Raw genomic sequence first — 22,690 nt, forward strand, 5'->3', positions numbered from 1 at the left:
CCAAGCCACCAGAGGGTTGAGCACAGGGAGCAGGTTAGGATAGGGACTTGATTCCTCTGCTGAAGATGTTGCTAACCAAACTTGAGTGCATTACAGTTTGCAGTGAAGTGGGGTGGGGGCTAGTGTATTCATTTAATGCTCTTGCAAATGAAGCCCACAAACTGTCTTTAGATTTCCTTTAGAGAGGCCTCCTGTTGTATGGCTGGGGTACATCCCAATACCTTACTGTGTTAGCTAGAGGAGCCTCCAACACCTCAACTGGTGAGTTATGTGGTTTTCTTCCGTCTGGCAACATATTGCTGTGTCATGGATAAATACTTGGTCCCATGACGTCATTTATGTGCATGAATAAGTGGGTGAGAGACAGATCTGAGCTGTTTTAGAAGAGTTCAAGTGGACCTAACTTGGATTTAGTGGATCTATCAAATAATCTGTGTATTGATGCTGTATACTTAGGGCCTCATTCATAAAAACGTGACGCATCGCTGGGAAAAAACAAAAAAATGGCGCAAGGATTTACTGATACGTCAGGAATTCTGACTATCTGGTGGTGCAAAAATTACACATTGCCGGAGTGTGTCGGAAATCTAACGCAACTCAAGAAATGTGTCATTACCCGTGGGTGAGTCCAAGGTCAAAAGACCTGCGTCAATCCTTACGCATGCTTGAAGCAGCCATAAGGATTTTGACGCTGTCAGGTCATATGAGTGGCGTAGTAAAATCTCATAAATGTCACTGCGCCACTTCTTCAAGGTGTTTTTGCCGGGGAAAACCCACCCTGCATCCATTATACCTTACGCAGGTATAATGTAGCGCAGGCCCTTACAAAGTGACGCATCAGCCAGGATGCATCACTTTATAAATTGGGCGCAACGTGGCGCATTGATTACACCGCAGCAGCGTCACAGACAGTAGCGGTCGGTGCTGGGAGTGCTGGTGGGCAGTGACTTGGGACGGGGCTGGGTGGGGAATACGGCAAAATACAGGTAAGTAAACATAAATAAATAAAACAAATTTCTTTGCGCGCACTGCATCGCCAAATTCGATGCAGTGCGCGCAACGGAATTTGTTTTATTTATATATATTCTTTCTCTTTTGGCTCAAACATTGCCGGATTGCATGGCGCTTGCTTTGGTGCGAGACCTCGAGGCAGAGCCACTGTAGCTTTCTATTTTCTCGCCGTTTTCACTGAGCCCAGTGTAAACAAAAGGAGGGCGCACTCTTGCAGGTGAATTCCAGCTATTATTTTATTCTTCAGTCATCGGTGTTCCTATACCTTGGTCACGGTTGGTTAGTTCTCTAAAGATTGTGTTTTTTTGTAATTTCAAAATGAGTTACATCATTTCCTGTTTCTAACTCACAAGGTAACAACAAGCATTCTGGGACATGTAGTTACCAGAAAGTTAAAATAAACCTATGACTTCGGTGGCTGCGGATCTGAACGGGGGAGGCGGACATTCTGGGTTCTTCCGGCGAGGAACGAGATGATCCACTCGAGTGCCTTCTCTTGGATTCCGGTGTTGCTGAGGTGCTGTATTAGGGTGCGGTGGCAAACTGTGTCGAACGCTACAGAGAACTCCAGTTTCTTTTCTCCCGTGCTGATCTGCTGCTCTCTTCCACCCCACCACCTTCTTAACTCCATCTTCTCTTCTCCTGTGCTGATCTGCTGCTGTCTTCCACCGCCTCCTTCCTCCTTCTTTAACTCCCTGTTCTGTTCTCCCATGCTGATCTGCTGCTGTCTTCCACCCCGCCCTTTCTCCAACTCCCTGTTCTCTTCTCCTGTGCTGATCTGCTGCTTTTCTCCACCCGCCTCCTTCTTTAACTCCCTGTTCTCTTCTGCTGTGCTGATCTGCTGCTCTCTTCCACATACATCCTTCTGTAACCGCGCACACACATACATACAACCACGCACACACACATACAACCACACAGACACAACCACACAACACACACAACCACACACACACAACCACACACATCTATCTATTGCCCTAACTCTATCTATCTATCGCCCTCACTCTATCTATCTATCTATCTATCTATCGCCCTCACTCTATCTATCGCCCTAACTCTATCGCCCTAACTCTATCGCCCTCACTCTATCGCCCTCACTCTGTTGCCCTCACGCTATCTATTGCACCACCACAGCATCACTCAGGGGCACCACAGCATCACTATGCGCTACCACAGCATCACTGAACACCACCTTAACATCACTGAACGCCACCACAACATCACTCAGCGCCACCACAACATCACTCAGCGCCACCACAACATCACTCAGCGCCACTACAGTATCAATCTGTGCAACCATTCAACAACAACTGGTTCAAATATTTTCTTCATGCGTGTAGCCCAAAATCAAGTGGATTGGTTTTCCTGCTGAGAGTTTTGCATTGGGTGTTTTCGGTACCAAGCAATCCTGTCTTGATTGTTCATTTGCCCTCGACCAACATTTATCCACAGTTTTGCCATTGTATATATATATATATATATATATATATATATATATATATATATATATATATATATATATATATATATATATATATATATATATATATATATATATATATATGTGTGTTTACTTACCTGTATTTGCCCGTATTCCGTAGTTTACTACCCCCACCCTGCCCCTCCCCTGCCCCACGTCACAGCCCGGCAGCACTCCCACCACCGACCGCTACTGGTCACAGGCAAGTGGCTCTACGGCCGCGCAAGCCCTTCATAAATAAGGGCCAGTTTGTAAAGATCAATCTGACGTTTGACTCACCGAGCCTGGTTATTACTGGAAGTTCTTTGGTGTCTAACTAGGTCATAGTGGAGTCAGTAGTGGTGACAAGGTTTGGGACCAGGGTGGTTATACTCAGCACGCATACCCTAAAGTGAGGGTACAAAGAAAGATGGGAGGCATCCTCTGTTCTGTCTATTGGGAAGGGTACTACGGTCTGCCAGTTAGATGCTTTTGTCACCACTTTGGAGAACTTGTAGGTTAAAGGGCTAAAGTAAGAAAAATAGTCAAATATAGAACCTGGATTTGTACTTCACCCAAAACAGACGTCAAGGATTGGAAACGAGGTATTACAAGGACGGGTCGTTAGTTCATGAAATGTGACTGAGCTCAAATCAATAAATGTCTAAAAGGTTTGAGCTTGTAAAAGGTTTTAGGGTGAAAGAGGAGTCCTTATAAGGTCAGGGAAAGGTAGAGCTGTAGAAGAGGGTGGTTGCACCGCTGGAGCAGGCCGATGCACTCCAGAGTAGGGTTTCTACATTCAAAGAAGGTGATGGTGATGGTGATGGCAGTGACCAGGCCACGGGGCACTGCCAGAATATTCTGTCCCGGGCACTCTTGCCAGGAACCAGGCAGACCAGAGGTCCCTGCCTGGGTGCCGGGTCCCTCTTGTAGAGAAGGGTGACCTACCCTTGGCAGTGGCACTGTCTGAGCTAGAGCCTGAAGGGGTCAGGATAAAAAAACATATGCAGGCAGCTGTGGTCACTCACTGGCCAGAAATGCATCTGAAGACGGTGGCTTTGATCTCTGGCCGATTGTAAGCCTTGGCTCCCACTCCCAGCTACACTTGAGAAGGCCCTCGACTCAGGACCCAAGGCTTTGTCAGACAAGACATTTGTCACTAGTGGCCTTTTAAAGAGCCAGGCATGGAAATCACCAGGGGAGCTTGAAGAATGTGAACCGGACATACACAAAAAAACACCCTTCTCTGTCGGTAAAGGAAGAGATCGCTTGCACCCCGAGGCCTGCACGGTCGCCCCATGCCTTGCTTTTCTTTTACAAATCCCTTTTAGCGGGTGTGTTGGTCCATCTGGTTCGAATGAAGGCTGCATATTCCAGAATGCACTGATTTATAAAATGATAATGTTATATTGAAAACATCATGGGGCATATTTTCAAGAAAAGGCGTTAAAATTATCGCCGCTTTAGCGACAGGAAACTGCCACTATAGCGGCGATAATTTTAACGCCGTTCTTGATAAATTGCCCCCTTGTTCGGCATGGAGCAAGCTGGCAAGCCTGCCACAATCAAGTAAAAGGGTTGCAATCGGCCGGTTGGGCTGGGGCAGTGCATCGAGGTGATAAGGGAGCGGCAGGTGATCCTGAATGAGGAGAGCGGGTTCGGATCTGCCCGGGGCAGGCGGGTCCAGAGCCGCAGCCTTCAGTCAGGCCGGACCTTGGCCCGCACTCACCCGGGCTCGTCATGCCTTCTCGGCACTGGGTGTGCTCTCGCAGCCCGAGTGGAGCCATCCTGGAATCCGGGCCAGATAAGAGCAGTGCCCGCCCAGGACGGGTGACAAAGGTTGCCCCACGGAAACTCGAAGCCCCAGGAGAGCAGCAGCACCGAGCTCCAACCAAGGGTAGAGGAAAGCGGGATTCCCTTTGGTTATAGAGTTTCCTCGTCATTCATCCATTCATTCACCGCCAGGAGCCGTCCGCAGCACTTCCAAGAGCCGGTGGGGTTGAAGATGCAGGGCGGGCGGCGGCTTCGCCTGCTCCTGGTGCTCTGCGGCCTACTGCCCCTCGGAGGAGCGCAGTGGGGGTTCTTTTTCAGGGAAAAAGCCGCACAGCCGACAGCTAAACCGCCGAGTATCGCGACACCTGCCCCAGCTTTGGACCACCAGGTAGCTGAGCCGGAAGGTATGTCTAGCTCTCTTCGATTCATTCGCATAGCGCTTAAATCCACTGAACGGTACCCAGTGAGCTCGATATGCAACGGACGGTATATGCCTCTAGTGAGTCTAGTTTTAAACTTTATGATATGCTGATTACCATCCATTAGCGCCAGTGAGTTGGCTGTTTTCCCAACGATACAAATTGTGTGACCCTGGGCAAATACCCTTCATCAGCTCGCGCTTAGGACCCCTTATCTACCCACATTGGGGAACTTAGAAATGCGCCGATTCCAAACATTATGGAGTGTCGTCTTGGGGAGGGCGGGGAGGGCGGGGGGGGGGGGGGGTTTGGCAAGAGATGATGTTTCGAACAATTTTGAATTTAATTTCTCACTTTCCGCTAATAATTCAAATCCCATGATGGCTAACAAGAATGAATTCTATGTAAAGGGTCAACACAAAGAAATAAACAGACGCGAGACAGAGAGAAGTTCTCTTACCCAGGGACGCCTTGGAAGATGAGGGCGCTGGGCTATTGACCTCTCTGCCTGTGCCTTGAAACGTATCTGGTATTAGGCGCTGTGTGCAAACTCAACATTAACACGGCTAATAGCAGGAGGAGGACTTGTTGGAAATTCGCAGCAAGGACTAGGGGGTAAGTTCGGTTCATGGAGGCACCTGATGCCTTCCATCAGTGTCCTGGCAAGTTTATTCGCAGAGGGTACGTGTCACTGTTACTTATGTGAAGTTATCATAGGCCAATATAGCAGCCGCCACAGCGAGGCCAGTGATTGAATGGGCATGGCATCTGAACCATGCAGCATATTGGCAGACGGCGGTACGGGGGGCTTTGCAGTAACACTGCCCCCACTCCATGTGTTTTGGTGTCTGAAGTTGCTATTTTAGAGGGATCTTCAAGCACGTGCCACGAGAACTGAACACTAATTAAGCCAATTGTTTTGGTTTTTGCACATTGGAAATATTTCACCAAGCGCCGTTAATACGCACAGTACAGGAATGGCATGGAGAGTAGCAGCATAGAGCAGGTAGCACCGCTTCCCTCACACACACACACACACACCCACACACACACACACACAACAGTTGCAATACGGCAGAACCAATGGGAGCTTTTTCACACATAAGAGACTGTTTTACACAAACTGCTGGAGTGCAAGTTTAGCTTACACAGAACAGTTATAGTACAGGCAGCCGCAGTGCAAGGTTCAGTTACACAGCAAGCAGCAGTGGTGCAGGTTTACACACACACACACACACACACACACAAGCGCGCCCGCAACAGAAACAGCACGTGCAGTATCAGTGCATGGTTCCATTACACAAAGAGAACATTTACAGTACAGACGTCAGTGCAAGCTTCTGTTCATTTGCAGAAAGACACAAGCCCCAGAAACAGTATGCACGGCAGCAATGCAAGCATCCATCACAAAAAGAGAACATTTACAACAAATGGCAAGTGGTGCACATTCACACACACACACACACCCACACACACACACACACCATAAACAGCAGGTGCAGCAGCAGTGCAAGCTTCTGTTACTTAGCAAGCAGCAGCAGTGCACTCTTACACACACACACAAGCATACGCATGCAGACACACACACACACAAGAGCACCAGAACAGCATGTGTTGTAACAGTGTATGATTCAATTGAACAAAGAGAGTGTTTATACATGTAGACAACATTTACAGTACAGCCAGCAGCAGTGCAAGCCTCTTTCACATGCAGACACATTTACAGTACAGGCAGCATGAGTGCTAGCTTCCATCACATATAGAGAACAATTACAGTTCAGGCAGCAGCAGTGCAAACTTCTATCTCACGTAGAGAACAATTACAGTGCAAGCAGCAGCAGTGCAAACTTCTATCACATGTAGAGAACAATTACAGTGCAAGCAGCAGCAGTGCTAGCTTCTATCACAAGTAGAGAACAATTACAGTGCAGGGAGCAGCAGTGCTAGCTTCTATCACATTTAGAGAACATTTACAGTCCAAGCAGCAGCAGTGCAAGCTTCTATCACATGAGGAGAACATTTACAGTGCAAGCAGCGGCAGTGCTAGCTTCTATCTATAGTGAAGTAGTGTGGCTCACTGGTTAGAGGCGGCAGACCCGAGAGCAGAGGACGGCCCGGGACCAGGGTTCGATTCCCGGCGCGGCAGGTTTCTGGACCAGGGTCAGCGGACTCGATAATTCTCTCGCCTCGGTGCCCACTCTGGTCAGCGATCACACTCGGCAACTCTGGGCATTAGCTTGCCTCATCTTCACTAACGGCCCCACCAGACCGCCGGGGATGCCTGGTCTCACCCTGGAGATACCCATTAAGGGACCATCTCTCAGGGAAGCCAGGAAGGGTTTCGCAGCGGTCGAAGCGCCTTGGGACCCTACGGGTAAGTAGTGCGCTATATAAATGCCTATACATACATATCACATGTAGAGAACATTTACAGTGCAAGCAGCAGTGCAAGCTTCTATCACATGTAGAGAACATTTACAGTGCAAGCAGCGGCAGTGCAAGCTTCTATCACATGTAGAGAACATTTACAGTGCAAGCAGCAGTGCAAGCTTCTATCACATGTAGAGAACATTAACAGTGCAAGAAGCAGCAGTGCCAGCTTTTATCACATGTAGAGAACAATTACAGTACAGGCAGCAGCAGTGCAAGCTTCTCTCACACGTAGAAAACAATTACAGTACAGGCAGCAGCAGTGCAAGCTTCTCTCACACGTAGAAAACAATTACAGTACAGGCAGCAGCAGTGCAAGCTTCTCTCACACGTAGAAAACAATTACAGTACAGGCAGCAGCAGTGCAAGCTTCTCTCACACGTAGAAAACAATTACAGTACAGGCAGCAGCAGTGCAAGCTTCTACCACATATAGAGAACATTTACATTGCAGGCAGCAGGAGTGCAAGCTTCTATCACATGTAGAGAACATTTACAGTGCAGGCAGCAGCAGTGCTAGCTTCTATCACATGTAGAGAACAATTACAGTGCAAGCAGCAGCAGTGCAAGCTTCTATCACATGTAGATAACATTTACGTTGCAGGCAGCAGGAGTAAAAGCTTCCATCACATGTAGAGAACATTTACAGTGCAGGCAGCAGCAGTGCTAGCTTCTATCACATGTAGAGAACATTTACAGTACAGGCAGCCGTGGTGCAAGCTTTTATCACATGTAGAGAACATTTACAGTGCAAGCAGCATCAGTGCTAGCTTCTACCACATATAGAGAACATTTACATTGCAGGCAGCAGGAGTGCAAGCTTCCATCACATGTAGAGAACAATTACAGTGCAAGCAGCAGCAGTGCTAGCTTCTATCACATGTAGAGAACAATTACAGTGCAGGCAACAGTGATGCAAGCTTTTATCACATGTAGAGACCATTTACAGTGCAAGCAGCAGTGCAATCTTCCATCACATGTAGAGAACATTTACAGTGCAGGCAGGAGCAGTGCAAGTTTCTATCACATGTAGAGAACATTTACAGTACAGGCAGCAGCAGTGCTAGCTTCTATCACATGTAGAGAACATTTACTGTGCAGACAGCAGCAGTGCAAGCTTCTATCACATTGTTGAGAACATTTACAGTGCAGGCAGCAGTGTTGCAAGCTTTTATCACATGTAGAGAACATTTACTGTGCAGGCAGCAGCAGTGCAAGCTTCTATCACATGTAGAGAACAATTACAGTGCAGGGAGCAGCAGTGCTAGCTTCTATCACATGTAGAGAACAATTACAGTGCAGGCAGCAGCAGTGCTAGCTTCTATCACATGTAGAGAACAATTACAGTGCAGGCAGGAGCAGTGCTAGCTTATTTCACAAGTAGAGAACAATTACAGTGCAGGGAGCAGCAGTGCAAGCTTCTGTCACATGTAGAGAACATTTACAGTCCAAGCAGCAGCAGTGCTAGCTTCTATCACACGTAGAGAACATTTACATTCCAAGCAGCAGCAGTGCAAGCTTCTTTCACACGTAGAGAACATTTACAGTGCAAGCAGCGGCAGTGCAAGCTTCTATTACATGTAGAGAACAATTACAATGCAGGCAGCTGCAGTGCAAACTTCTATCATATGTAGAGAACAATTACAGTGCAGGCAGCAGCAGTGCAAACTTCTATCACATGTAGAGAACAATTACAGTGCAAGCAGCAGCAGTGCAAACTTCTATCACATGTAGAGAACAATTACGATACAGGCAGCAGCAGTGCTAGCTTCGATCATATGTAGAGAACAATTAGTGTGCAGGCTGGAGCAGTGCAAGCTTCTATCAGATGTAGACAACATTTACAGTGCAGGCAGCAGTGGTGCAAGCTTTTAGCACTTGTAGAGAATATTTACAGTGCAGACTGGAGCAGTGCAAGCTACTATCAGATGTAGACAACATTTACAGTGTAAGCAACAATAGTGCAAGCTTCCATTCATTTACCTACGAACACCCATACCCCAGAAACAGCATATGCAGTAGCAGTACAAGCTTCTATCACTCACATGTAAATAACATTTACAGTGCAGGCAGTACACTCTCCATCTAGACATTTATGCAGAATCATTGAAACAATATCGATGTCAAAAATATCGAGATACCAAAATATCGAATAAAAAATATGGAATGCCAAAATATCTACTTCCTATCTCCAAACAGGTAAGTACAAAAATATCGAATCAAAAATATCGATGTTAAAAATATAGACAGTCAAAATATCGACGTTTTTAAATAGTTAAAAGTAATTTAAAATAATAAAATAATAAATATAACTAACTTAAAAATACTTAAAATACTTAAATAACATCAAAACGAATAGATAATTAATATAATATTTTTTTTTAAAACATATATATATATAAAAACATAGTATTAATAAAAAAAATACAATATATTTACCATAGGATAGGGAGAGGGTTAAATTTACTATTACCACTCCAGTGAGGGCAACAGTAGAAAAAACATTGGATAGCATAGCAGTAAACATTACTATTCCCACTCCAGTGAGTGCAACATTAGGGAAACGTTGGATAGCGGGAGGGGGGGGGGTAAGAATTACTATTCCCACTCCAGTTAGTGCAACAGTAGGGAAAGCGTTGGATAGCGTAGGGGTAAAAATTACTATTCCCACTCCAGAGAGTGCAACAGTAGGGAAAGCACTGGATAGCGTAGGGGTAAAAATTACTATTCACACTCCAGTGAGTGCAACAGTAGGGAAAGCGTTGGATAGAGGGAGGGTAGAAATTACTATTCCCACTCCAGAGAGTACAACAGTAGGGAAAGTGTTGGATAGCGTAGGGGTACAAATTACTATTTCCACTCCAGTGAGTGCAATAGTAGGGAAAGTGTTGGATAGCGTTGGGGTGTAAATTACTATTCCCACTCCAGTGAGTGCAACAGTAGGGAAAGTGTTGGATAGCGTAGGGGTAAAAATTACTATTCCCACTCCAGAGAGTACAACAGTAGGGAAAGCTTTGGATAGCGTAGGGGTAAAACTTACTATTCCCACTCCAGTGAGTGCAACAGTAGGGAAAGCGTTAGATAGCGGGAGGGTAGAAATTACCATTCCCACTCCAGGGAGCACAACAGTAGGGAAAGCGTTGGCTAGCGTAGGGGTAAAAATTACTATTTCCACTCCAGTGAGTGCAATAGTAGGGAAAGTGTTGGATAGCGTTGGGGTGTAAATTACTATTCCCACTCCAGTGAGTGCAACAGTAGGGAAAGCGTTGGATAGCGTAGGGGTCAAAATTACTATTCCCACTCCAGAGAATACAACAGTAGGGAAAGCTTTGGATAGCGTAGGGGTAAAAATTACTATACCCACTCCAGTGAGTACAACATTAGGGAAATGTTGGATAGCGGGAGGGTAAGAATTACTATTCCCACTCCAGTTAGTGCAACAGTAGGGAAAGCGTTGGACAGCGTAGGGGTAAAAATTACTATTCCCACTCCAGAGAGTGCAACAGTAGGGAAAACGTTGGATAGCGTAGGGGTAAAAATTACTATTCCAACTCCAGTGAGTGTAACAGTAAGGAAAGCGTTGGATAGCGTAGGGGTAAAAATTACTATTCCCACTCCAGAGAGTGCAACAGTAGGGAAAGCACTGGATAGGGTAGGGGTAAAAATTACTATTCCCACTCCAGTGAGTGCAACAGTAGGGAAAGCGTTGGATAGAGGGAGGGTAGAAATTACTATTCCCACTCCAGAGAGTACAACAGTAGGGAAAGTGTTGGATAGCGTAGGGGTAAAAATTACTATTTCCACTCCAGTGAGTGCAATAGTAGGGAAAGTGTTGGATAGCGTTGGGGTGTAAATTACTATTCCCACTCCAGTGAGTGCAACAGTAGGGAAAGCGTTGGATAGCCTAGGTGTAAAAATTACTATTCCCACTCCAGAGAGTACAACAGTAGGGAAATCGTTGGATAGTGTAGAGATTTAAATTACTATTCCCACTCCAGTGAGTGCAACAGTAGGGAAAGCGTTGGATAGCAGAAGGGTTAAAATTACTACTCCCACTCTACTGAGTACAACAGTAGGGAAAGCGTTGGATAGCGGGAGGGTAAAAATTACTATTCCCACTCCAGAGAGTGCAACAGTAGGTAATACGTTGGATAGCGTAGGGGTAAAAATTACTATTCCCACTCCAGTGAGTACAACAGTAGGGAAAGCTTTGGCAGCGTAGGGGTAAAAATTATTATTCCCACTCCAGAGACTGCAACAGTAGGGAAAGTGTTGTATAGCGTAGGGGTAAAAATTACTATTCCCACTCCAGTGAGTGCAACAGTAGGGAAAGCGTTGGATAGCGTAGGGGTAGAAATTACTATTCCCACTCCAGAGAGTGCAACAGTAGGGAAAGCGTTGGATAGCGTAGGGGTAAAAATTACTATTCCAACTCCAAAGAGTGCAACAGTAGGGAAAATGTTGGATAGCGTAGGGGTAAAAATTACTATTCTCACTCCAGTAAGTGCAACAGTAGGGAAAGCATTGGATAGTGGGAGAGTAAAAATTACTATTCTCAATCCAGTGAGTGCTACAGTAGGGAAACTAAATACTTCTTATATAAATAAAAATAACAAATATTAATACCAATTACAAATTAATTTAAATATTTAACAATTTTATATAATATATTAATTAATCAATTGAAAAAACAAATAAAAATTAATTATAATGAATAATTTCCTACTAATACAAAGTATTTACCAATTAACAATAAATTAATTAATTTAAAATAAAAAAATTAGATAAAAAAATAAAAATTAAAAAAATGTAATTACTTACAATTAAATTACTTCCCACCCTATTCCCCTATAAACCCACAACCCACTACAGAAAATAAATTAATAAAAGTAACATAATTATCAATTAATCAATTATTTAAAATTAATTAACAATTATATTTTAATTATTTACCAATTAATAATTAACTAACAATTAATTCAAAATAAATACCAATAAATAAATTAAAATATTTAACTAATTATAATTAAATTACTTCCCACCCTATTCCCCTCTAAACCCACAACCCGCTACAGAAAATAAATTACTACAATTAACATATTTATCAAAAAATCTATTAAAATAAATTACCAATTATATTTTAATTAATTACCAATTAATAATTAATTAACAAATAATTCAAAATAAATACCAATAAATAAATTAACATATTTAATTAATTATAATTAAATTACTTCCCACCCTATTCCCCTATAAACCCACAACCCGCTACAGAAAATAAATTACTAAAATTAACATATTTATCAATTCATCAATTAAAAATAATTACCAATTATAATTTAATTAATTACCAATTAATAAATAATTAACAATTAATTTAAAATAAATACCAATAAATAAAATAACATATTTAATTAATTATAATTAAATTACTTCCCACCCTATTCCCCTATAAACCCACAACCCGCTACAGAATTATATTACGCAAATATTAAAAATAATATTAACTTACTTACCTCAAATTCGATATTTTTGTTGTCTATATTCTGTCCATTCGATATTTTTGTATTCTATATTCTGTCCATTCGATATTTTGTCCATTCTATATTTTTGATTCAATATTAATGCTATTCTATTCGATATTAATACTATTCTATTTGATGTTTTGGTAGTCTATATTCTGTCTATTCAATATTATGCCAATTCTATATTTTTTACTCGATATTATTGCTACTCGATATTAAAAACTCGATATTTTGACTGTACACCATTTATGCAGTGTCATCTTAAGGATTTAGGCGGCCCAGAGAAAGACATATATTGGGGCCGAACTCTGGAATAACATGGAATTCTACTACGGAGTTTCTTGCTAATTCAAGCCTACATGATGCCAAGCAGTGCTAAATTACATGCTAAACTTTAACAAGGTCACAAAAACCAGTTGAAATATGTCTTGCCCCGGACACTAGCTAGGTTGAGTCAGAAATTGAGGAAGGGAGGTAGAGAGGTGTAAATAGACAAATAGGAAACAGAGAGGTCAAATAGAGAGAACGTTCACTTTTCCAGGTGGCCTGTTGGAACGTAGGGACCATGGGCACCTTGCCTGTGCCTTAACATGTATCCGCTTTCAAATCTCTTTCTCAACACCTCACCTGGAGTGCTGCTACTTTAGAGGTCACCTCTGAGCTATTGTGCCCAGTTGGCAGGCCTTATCTGAGTGCTGTATCAAATTATGAAGGTTTCATCTGGAGTTCTGTGGACACGTCTGAAGACAGAGGCTGCTTGACTGTAATTCATGAATGATTATAGGATGCTGTGGGAGTTGGAGATGGAGTATGTCAGAGTAAGCTCAGGTTCCTGGGGCAAACAAGGGTTACTGGGTTGCATGTGTGACACATTGTCTGTTTTCACCGGGATCCCCTACTGTTGGACGGTCACCCTTTTTAGCACTTGACCCCCAAAGTAGTGAAGCAGAAAGGTGAAGAGCAATATAGCGAGAAACAAATATGAATGGCCAGCCAATGCTTTATAATCTAAAATTAAAGTAAGGCACGTGGCTCACTAGTATTTTCAGAGGTCACTTGCCACAGTTCTTGTGTCCAGGGGAGCAGTGCATGCACCCCCTGAACTTTTCCTAAACTGATTTTTTTTTAAAGCAGCACCGATTTCTTTAAGGAACACTGTCTGCTATTTAAAAAAAAATGTTCCGGTTTGGGTTGCAATCGTAGGGACGGTAGTCTGCTGTCCAATCACAAGGGTCACAAATCGTGACCTGCCTAATGAATATTAATGTAACAGGTCCCTCGCCACCCCCCATGAATTAGTATTGGTTATTAGTACATAGGTCAGTTCGCCAAATAATATTCAATCTGCTAAAAGCTGTGCATACATTGCAACCACTTTTTTGTGAATAACAGTACATCAGGCCCTTTGTCTCCTCTTCATGCAGCAAGGAGTCCCACAATAGGAAGTATGTTACTAGGGAAAAGAAAGGACATGGCTGTATTTTTCCTTACTGGAGGCCTCTCTGGTGACAGTGGTGAAACAGAGCGGAATATTTACAATAAAATATTAGAGCACGATGTTAATCCACAATTGGTAACGCCACACTTTTTTAAACGCAGGGATGCAGCACACATAAAATGAGTAAAATACAAGTAGAAATTAATAATTTCCTAAGACCAGGTTTTAATTGTTGTTAGTTTTTGGCACTGCCCCATACTTTTAAATATAGGGCAGCATCAAAAAGCAATGGGTGTGGCGGTGAAACGGCCACTAAAACAACCATTGCACGCCTATTTTCACGCTAAGTGAAGCTTGAAAAGGGGCCTTATTTACAAGGCGTTGTTAAGCCACATTAAGGGGCTTGATGCTGCTTCGTAAATAAGAAGAAGGGGATATTGATATTGCCACACAAACATCACAAAAAGTGATATTCTGGTGGTGATATCCCCTTGTAAATATGCCCAAGAGTTCCCAGCAGCCTAATGGCCCATTCAGGATAAACAGGACATCAGGCTACAGCATAAATCTGTCAGGTGGTCAAAGTGAAACTATGCTGGCCTCAGACAAATATGGGGAATGTTGTATACCTTCACAAAGTGTGAGATTCCCTAAATATGCGCAACGATGCAGGCGTAATAAAAAAAATTCTCACACCTAGTGTTGAACGTTGTAAATAATATTACACTCAGTACACACAATGTCTTTTCAAAGCTAGAGTTTTGAAAACGATAAGTGGTCTGCTTTAAAGTTTGGTAGACATGGTACTCCATCGTAAAAGGAGACGGAGGATCCTGTTCGCCAAATTGACGGTCCACCCAACCTATTTAAAGTTGGGAGGACTGGCACATTTCTACAGACGGTGAATTAATTGGCTCAATGCATTGAGCACTTCCTCCAACCGCCCGATCAGTAGGGGTTGTCAGTAGAGGTGAGCAATAAAGTCCGCTCCGTTGGTGGATTTCGTGGAGTTTTGCCCACTACGCGCTCTGTTTGGAGCATGGAGTTAAGCAAAAACTCTGCCAATCACCATGTGGTGAAGTTTACTGGTGCCTACGCCAGGCAAATTGCTCAATTAACAATCCTTTGCCCAAGTTAACAAGTGTAGACAGATTTATTATTTTTTATATAAGAATATTTCATAGACCTTTACAGTGTGAGTGAAATATGCCCCTAATATTTCCAGACAATTAGTAGAAATCATTATGAAAGTGTGCTTGCGACCAGAGATTTTACACAGCACAGACTGGAAGACAGCAAATGAAATGATCTTAAGATGGTGGCTCCCTCGCTCAACCCGATACACCCTCATGCACAGTGCAGAACGGATCAAAACATTCCTCTATTGTGACATAACTAGTTATAATGCTGACAAGAACATAGAAGAGGGTACACCGCCAGACTGCCCTGCATCAATGGGGAGCTGAGTACAGCATCCTTCTATGGCTCAGCTTGCAGCAGCCATGCTTTCAGTGTGGCCTTTTTTTTGCTTGCTCTGCAAAGTGGCTGTAGCTGAGCAGCCATCCTTGGAACATCAGCAGTAACACTGAAACTCCTGAATACACCTCCACAGCCGTGCTGGTCCCTAAGTTTCCCGAGGCAGCAGGAGTTCAGCGACAGCAGCTACGTGCGCTCTTTCGGTGATACAGGGAAAATGAGACATTGAGCACTAATGACTTCTGGCGCCTCCTGCAGAGCCTTGGGGTGGAGGCGGTAGACACATTTTATGGGCACCCCCAGCACCATCCCCACCATCAGCTCCACCACCGGGAGAAATAGGGGAAAGAGCATCCGCACCAACACCCTCACTATGATATGTCCCTGCTGAGCCACAGGGGTACCAGCTGTCCTAGCACAACTCACCCCCAAGATTTACAACCCTCCTTGTCCCACAGTTGCAGGCACAGCAGCAACACACACCCAGTTGAGGAAGGAGTCACCTCACCACAAGGTGAGCCATTTGAACTCAGATGCATTATGTTTTTGCCATCAGAGTATGGAACTCCGTGTGCTTCAGTATTAACAAAGCCCACTTCTGTTAAGGGCGGGTCATTACACTCGCCATATAACCTGTGCTCACCCTTGGGTAGCTTGGCACTGAGCAGCCAGGCTTAATTCAGAGGCAATGTATAAAGCAAAGGCACAGCAGTCGCTCGCGATAAATACACTGAACATCACAAAAGAGACTTGACACAGGATGTATGTAAAAAACGTTTATACTCAATAGACATATTCAATCATATTAACATGAACATCAGGTACTGTTGGACATAAAAGACATTCGAAAATATTACCAGCAGTACTAGGCCCACTCAAATTGTTATAACATTAATCGTAAGCACACCGTAGGACAATTCCTAATCTAACCCCACCCCTCACAGAGATAGTGCGACACGCTGTCCACCCCAGACCTCCTCTAGCAAAACTGATAATACAGTCCCACACAGTTATAAGGTACACCCCGGGTCACAACGATGTCAAAAATATGTACATACATGAAATTAGAACACTTTTTAGCAGCACCACAGGCTGGAGTCATGCGGGTAAACCCATTATCTAATGTATTGTGCTTTAGGCATGGAATCCATACTAATCTTTACTACTATTATAAAGGAAGAACTTTGAGGTTTTGAGGCGGGTAAACTCTGGAACCACAGCGCCAATCCACACACCCAATACATCGTTGTAATCCTCAGGGTGTGCAGATGGACATAGGCTATATAAAGTTAAAAAATACGTTATATTTAAAAAATGTACATTATAAAAAAAAGTAGTCCCCTTGAAGTAGCGCCAGCCGCGACCTGCGTGCAGATGTCAGGAGCGCGGGGAGGTGCGGCGTCCAGGAGCGCGAGGAGGAGCGGCGGACATGGCGTGGGGGAGGAGCGGTGACCAGCGGCGGACATGGTGCGGGGGAGGAGGTGAGGAGCAGCGGACCGGCGGGAGAAGCGGTGACCAGCGGCGAGGAGCGGTGAACTGAGGAGCGGCGGCTGAGGTAAGGCTCCGGGGGACAATGTCGGGCAGGCGGGGGACGGGATTTACACCAAAACAGAAGGATAGAATTTAGATCGGCTGAGGTAAGGCTCCGGGGAACAATGTCGGGCCAGGCAGGGGTCGGGGCAGGCGGGGGGCGGGGAGTTAGGCTCCGGGGGACAATGTCGGGCAGGCGTGGGTCGGGGCAGGCGGGGGACGGGGACTTACACCAAAACAGGAGGATAGAATTTAGATCGGCTGAGGTAAAGCTCCGGGGGACAATGTCGGGCCAGGCGGGGGTCGGGGCAGGCGGGGGACGGAGAGTTACAACAAAACAGAAGGGTACAATTTACATCGGCTGAGGAAAGTCTCCGGGGGACAATGTCGGGGCAGGCGGGGGTTGGGGCAGGCGGGGGACAGGGACTTACAGCATCTGCCATGGAGATTTATGCAGAGCGCCTCAACACTGGGCCTTTGTGACATCCGGGGGACAATGTCGGGGCAGGCGAGGGTCGGGGCAGGTGGGGGACGCCGGGCTGCTGGGCAATGTCGGGGCAGGCGGGGGTCGGGGAAGCCTGATTGCTCCCGGACAAGGTCGGGACGGGCTGCTAGTAATATAATAAAGAGAGAGCCCAAACCTTTGAGGTGGGTAATCTCAGGAACCACAGCACCAATCACAACACCCAATACATTGTTGGAAAGGGCAGTTGCAGCAGAAGGACATAGGCTATGCAGACGCCCACCATATACATTTAAAAGGTAAAAGAACCGTGCCAGCAAAGTAGTCCCTTGTGGGGGTGTCTGTGTTGTGCATTGGGCGTGTGCTAGGGGCGTGACAAACGCTGGGGGTGTGTGGTACATTCCGCCCTTCATGCCATGTCTCATAACATGTGCTGTGGGCGTGTGCTGGGGGTGTGGGCGTATGCGGGGCGCGGGATTACGGGAAAAAAAGCGAGCGTTGTGCCCAATATTTCATTGTTTTTTCTTCCCATGTTCTGTACATTCCAGCTCCGGGTGTGCTTGCCCCGCGCAACAAATTCCACCCTGCTCCCTTTAAATACCCCTGCACCCCATAATCATAACCCACCCTTACTCCTTAAAATACCCCAACACCCTTAAACACTAACCCATCTTAACCCTATAAATATACCCTGTACCCCAAAACCCAAAACTATCCCTAAACCCTAAAAATACCCCTGTACCCCAAAACCCAAACCTAACCCTGAACCCTATAAATATCCCTGTACCTCAAAACCCAAACCTAGCCCTGAACCCTAAAAATACCCCTGTACCCCAAAACCCAAACCTACCCCTGAACCCTAAAATACCCCTGTACCCCAAAACCCAAACCTAGCCCTGAACCCTAAAAATACCCCTGTACCCCTGTTGTGAATGTATCTAGGACCCTAATTAAATATTCCAGATTTATGCCCTTATATGGTTATAATAAATCCTGTCCTTATAAAGGCATAAGAGTCATACCCATATTTAGTCATAGCCCATGCAGCCCAAATACGGCAAGGCTACTTCCTTAAACTCCTAGAGAGCACAACGAGTTCTTTCGACATACCAAACCTCAAGCAACCTGGGAATTCCCCATGCCTTTGTTTTGATTTGTCATAGAACTCCTGCGAGCACTAAAAGAACGGTCCGTTCTTAGTGACATCTTTATTGATGTCTTATGTCCAACCTTACGTCAAACACGGCACCTTCCAGGTATAAATATACCAACACTTGCCTTAAGCAAGACACGGTGGTGTGGAGCAGAGCGGCTATCTACTTATCCGAAGCCCAGCTGATGCGAGAGCCGAAGGAAGCCATCCCTCCCTTTGACACACCAGGAAAGAAGCTGCCTTTTCTCACGCCGAGAAATCCAGCTCCGGTGTTTCCAGTCACCCTTGCGGGTGACTGGGAGATCGAGTCCTGAGAAACGAGATACAAGACCTCCTTCATTCTATAACCAAGGTACGGAGCTGATTCAAACCTTAAAGAGAATTCTTGATTCAGATTCTTGGCAAAAACCCAACTTAACTTAAAACTGCAACTTACTTACTACTTCCCACGTATTAGGCTTAGGTCAGGTACACCGGCGTAGGCGTATCTTAGAAGCACCAGTTGAGCTCGTTAGTCAATGTTTTTATGTATGTAAATATTTTATCCGTTTTAAAGTATCATATGGCTAAGAAACCATATCAATGCTTTTACAGTATTATTTCATAATACTCCTTTTACTGTACGCACTTTACTTCATGATAAGTATTGCAATTGTGGCAATTCATTTCTCTTGCATGAGAAAGAAGACTGCTCAATAAAATAACACCTTTTTATTGAAAACGCCCGTCTCTCTATTTCTCTGCACTCTGGTGAAATTAAGCATGCACGATTGACTGAGTGAACTAGCTGTCTATTGTTTTCACAAGACTCTGGAGATCTACTCCTTATTCTGGGGGAGCAAAGTTGTCATGTTATATGGTTGTCAGAAGCTAATCCCTTCTTGTCTAAATCAGGGAAGTTAACCCCTCCCTATTCATTCGAGAAAGTTTCTAGTGACCTCTGAGCTAGCTGGCAAAACTACTTAAGTCTAACATAGTCAGTAGAGACCTAGATGACCTCAGTCCTACGTCTACACTGCTGTTTATGTTATTCCAATGCGCAGAGCCTATTGGGAATATAGGAACTACACTACATGGCGCCCAACGTTTGGTAAGGAGATAATCTAACGCTAGATACTAGAGTAACTCAGTCGTGCTTTTTCACACAGACCCTTTTTCCCGTAAAAACTCCAATAGACGTCTGGAGGGGGTGAAAGGTTAAAATATCCGCCGGAACTTAGTAGGATGAGAATGCTATGTATTAGTTTACGGTATAGTCAACGTTGAAGGATACAGTGTTCCAAAATATTGTGCACCTAATCTTTGTTTCCTTGAAACTTGATCTGCAACAAAAAAACTTTCATTAAACACTGTCAAACCACGGCGACAACAACGAAACCGGTGAAGCCGCAGTAAATGCGAATCAACCGGGTGCAGACCTTACAGGGTTTAATGAAGACGACCATGATGCAATAATCATCCCAGTCAATATAAGAAAAACCATAACTATAAAACATTTAGAAAATGGGGTATCATCGAGAGGTGGCACAGTTGTATTTGTGGTAGAGGCCCATGAGTATCGGCAGACAGAGGTATTCTATTCCTGGATAACTTTTCCAGCAGTACATGCTCTGACACGTGAGTTCCACTACTATAAAATAGCGGAATCTCCAGAGGAATACTCTCCTTTCGAGGAATTTGAAATTCCACTAACATACCAAGAGCACCTGCTCTTATTTAATGGCGCCCTAAAACATCAAAATCACATTACCAGGCTCGGTCCACTAGGTAGATCAGGAGCCACATGGCTGGTTTTAGCCAGCTACACACCAAATCCAGACATTGAAACAATGTCAGACAGAGAACTTTTGGTTCAGCTAAAACAACTAATTAAAATTCATAGACAATTGGTCCAATATGTCATGCGGACTTCAACAGTCCAACCTACAATTAAAATTCCACAAAACACCCCTCATCAGGGGAACACAAATAAAATTACACCACAGAATATACCTTTGCTTCTATCTACACAAAAACACATGGTGTTCCGTCTATGGCGGTTATACCAGATGTACTAAGGCAGATTCAAAATGAATACGGTCCAGAACCTGCTTTAACTCTGGGTATGAAATTACTAAAAGACTTTAAGCAGGTCTCGGCTATAATATTAGCCAACATAAAAGGAGAAGCAGCGTGTGTGGCAATCCGCCAAAAATTGAAGGAGACAGATATAACAGACCAACCGTTTGAGCTTGCTAAAATAATTGAAAAATCCTATGATAAATTAGGAAGGGATAGTTTGGGTGGTAAACCAGTAAAACCCCAACTAATTGAACATCCTGATAAAACCTTTATTAAAAAAATCTCAATTCTCAAAAGAAAAAGTGGGAGGGTAATAAACAAACCACTCCCAGAGAAAATCAATTTCAGTCCCGAGGAAGGTCTCCCCAACAGAGAAATAGATCTCCAGAAGAGGGGGGCAAGTCTCCCCAAAGGGAGCCCTCTAAAAAAAGATACAACCTTAGAAATAGGGATAAATTAAGAAAACCGGACAGATATCAAGATATTGATACACGTCCCTCTCGATCTTTTCAGACTTCCTCACAGAAATCGGAAAGAAGAGGACGGTCAGAACACAAGGAAGAGCACGTCAAGTCCAAAGACAAAAAACCTGCTGATCAATATAAAAAATCACAATTTCCCAGAAAGAAGGTAGCAAGTATTAAAATTAAACATGCCGAGAATCCTGAGGACACAACTGAAAAACAGGGAGTGGGCCCAGACAATGCTAGATAGGGCAGCAGAAGTGACCATAGCTCGCAAGATCCTGATGAATCTTCTGGAGACAGTGGACACAAATGAATACATTCAAGTGGAAACTGCAGACACGCGAGTTAGCGTGCCCCATAAACTATATGAAATAACATTTCGTATAGAGGGAGATAAAACTAGGAAAATAAAAGGTCTCTTTTGGGAGAATCTTTCTAAAGGCTATGATATCCTTCTAGCAGAGAAAGACTGGCCACCAGAGTTTGTCAGGGAGTGCCCACATGGCGAAGAAATGATTATGCCTGCCTTCTCAAATCATATCCCAATTCATAAAAAATACACATTGGCAAGGAAATGGGCAGTGGCCCAAGCCCCTGCTTTATATAAAAATCATGTAGGATGGGATGAGGATTCTCCTCCCCACAAAATCCAGTTAAAAAATCAACCTACTGCACAAAGACAGTACCCAGTTAAACAAGAAGCTAAAAAACAAGTAAAAGAGATTTTAGATCAACTTGAATATCAAGGGGTGATTGAAACATGCACCTCACAAATGAACAATCCTTTGTTTCCTGTCTCCAAGCCAGACAGTGCAGCACTAATGAATAACATTGTGCGCAAAAAATATAAAACGACATTAGATATCTCTAATGGATTCTTCTGTCAAAACATTGCACCTGAAAGCAGGTATTTGACCGCTTTCTCAATAATGGGGTCGCAAAAACAATTTTGTCGACTCCCACAGGGATTCAAGAATAGCCCACGATTATTCTCAGCAAGGGTAACAGAAATACTACAAACGTATGATGATGAGGCATTATCCTATGTCGATGACATCTATCTTACAGACGATGACCTGGAGATGAACTTGAAAAGAGTGAACACCATAATACTTGGGTTCGCATCGGAAGGTTACAAATTCAACTTTAAAAAGTCAAGAATAGCCCATCTAACTGTCCTATTTTTAGGATATGAATTATCAAGTGAAGGCAAAAGCCTAGCAGACAATTTCTTCGAGAAATGTGCAGTACTCCAAGCACCTAAAACGCTGAAGAATTTACAATCAATACTAGGTTTCCTGAATTTCGGAAGAACATACATTCTAAATTATGCAGAGATGGTTAAACCTCTCTACGAATTAATAAAACCTGATTTCAAACCAATTAATTGGACTCAAAAACACACAGAAATTTTGAGATAATTACAGACAGACATGTTAACTAAAACAAAACTGCAATCACGCGCAAACGAACGCAACCTTGT

The 22,690-nt window shown here is 43.9% G+C and overlaps 1 protein-coding gene across 1 annotated transcript in view; it reads left to right on the top strand.

Moving 5' to 3' along the window:
• Nucleotides 1–4,120: 4,120 nt before the first annotated feature.
• LOC147717283 (uncharacterized) overlaps nucleotides 4,121–22,690 on the top strand; it is a 261,309-nt gene continuing 242,739 nt past the window's right edge. Inside the window, exon 1 of the mRNA XM_086924227.1 lies at nucleotides 4,121–4,650. Coding sequence (XP_086780353.1) covers nucleotides 4,479–4,650 — 172 coding nt within the window. The 5' untranslated portion in view covers nucleotides 4,121–4,478. The remainder of the gene's footprint in view (nucleotides 4,651–22,690) is intronic.

Source organism: Lissotriton vulgaris, chromosome 5 (genome assembly GCF_964263255.1).
Source record: "Lissotriton vulgaris chromosome 5, aLisVul1.2, whole genome shotgun sequence".
In the NCBI taxonomy this organism is placed as follows: domain Eukaryota; kingdom Metazoa; phylum Chordata; class Amphibia; order Caudata; family Salamandridae; genus Lissotriton; species Lissotriton vulgaris.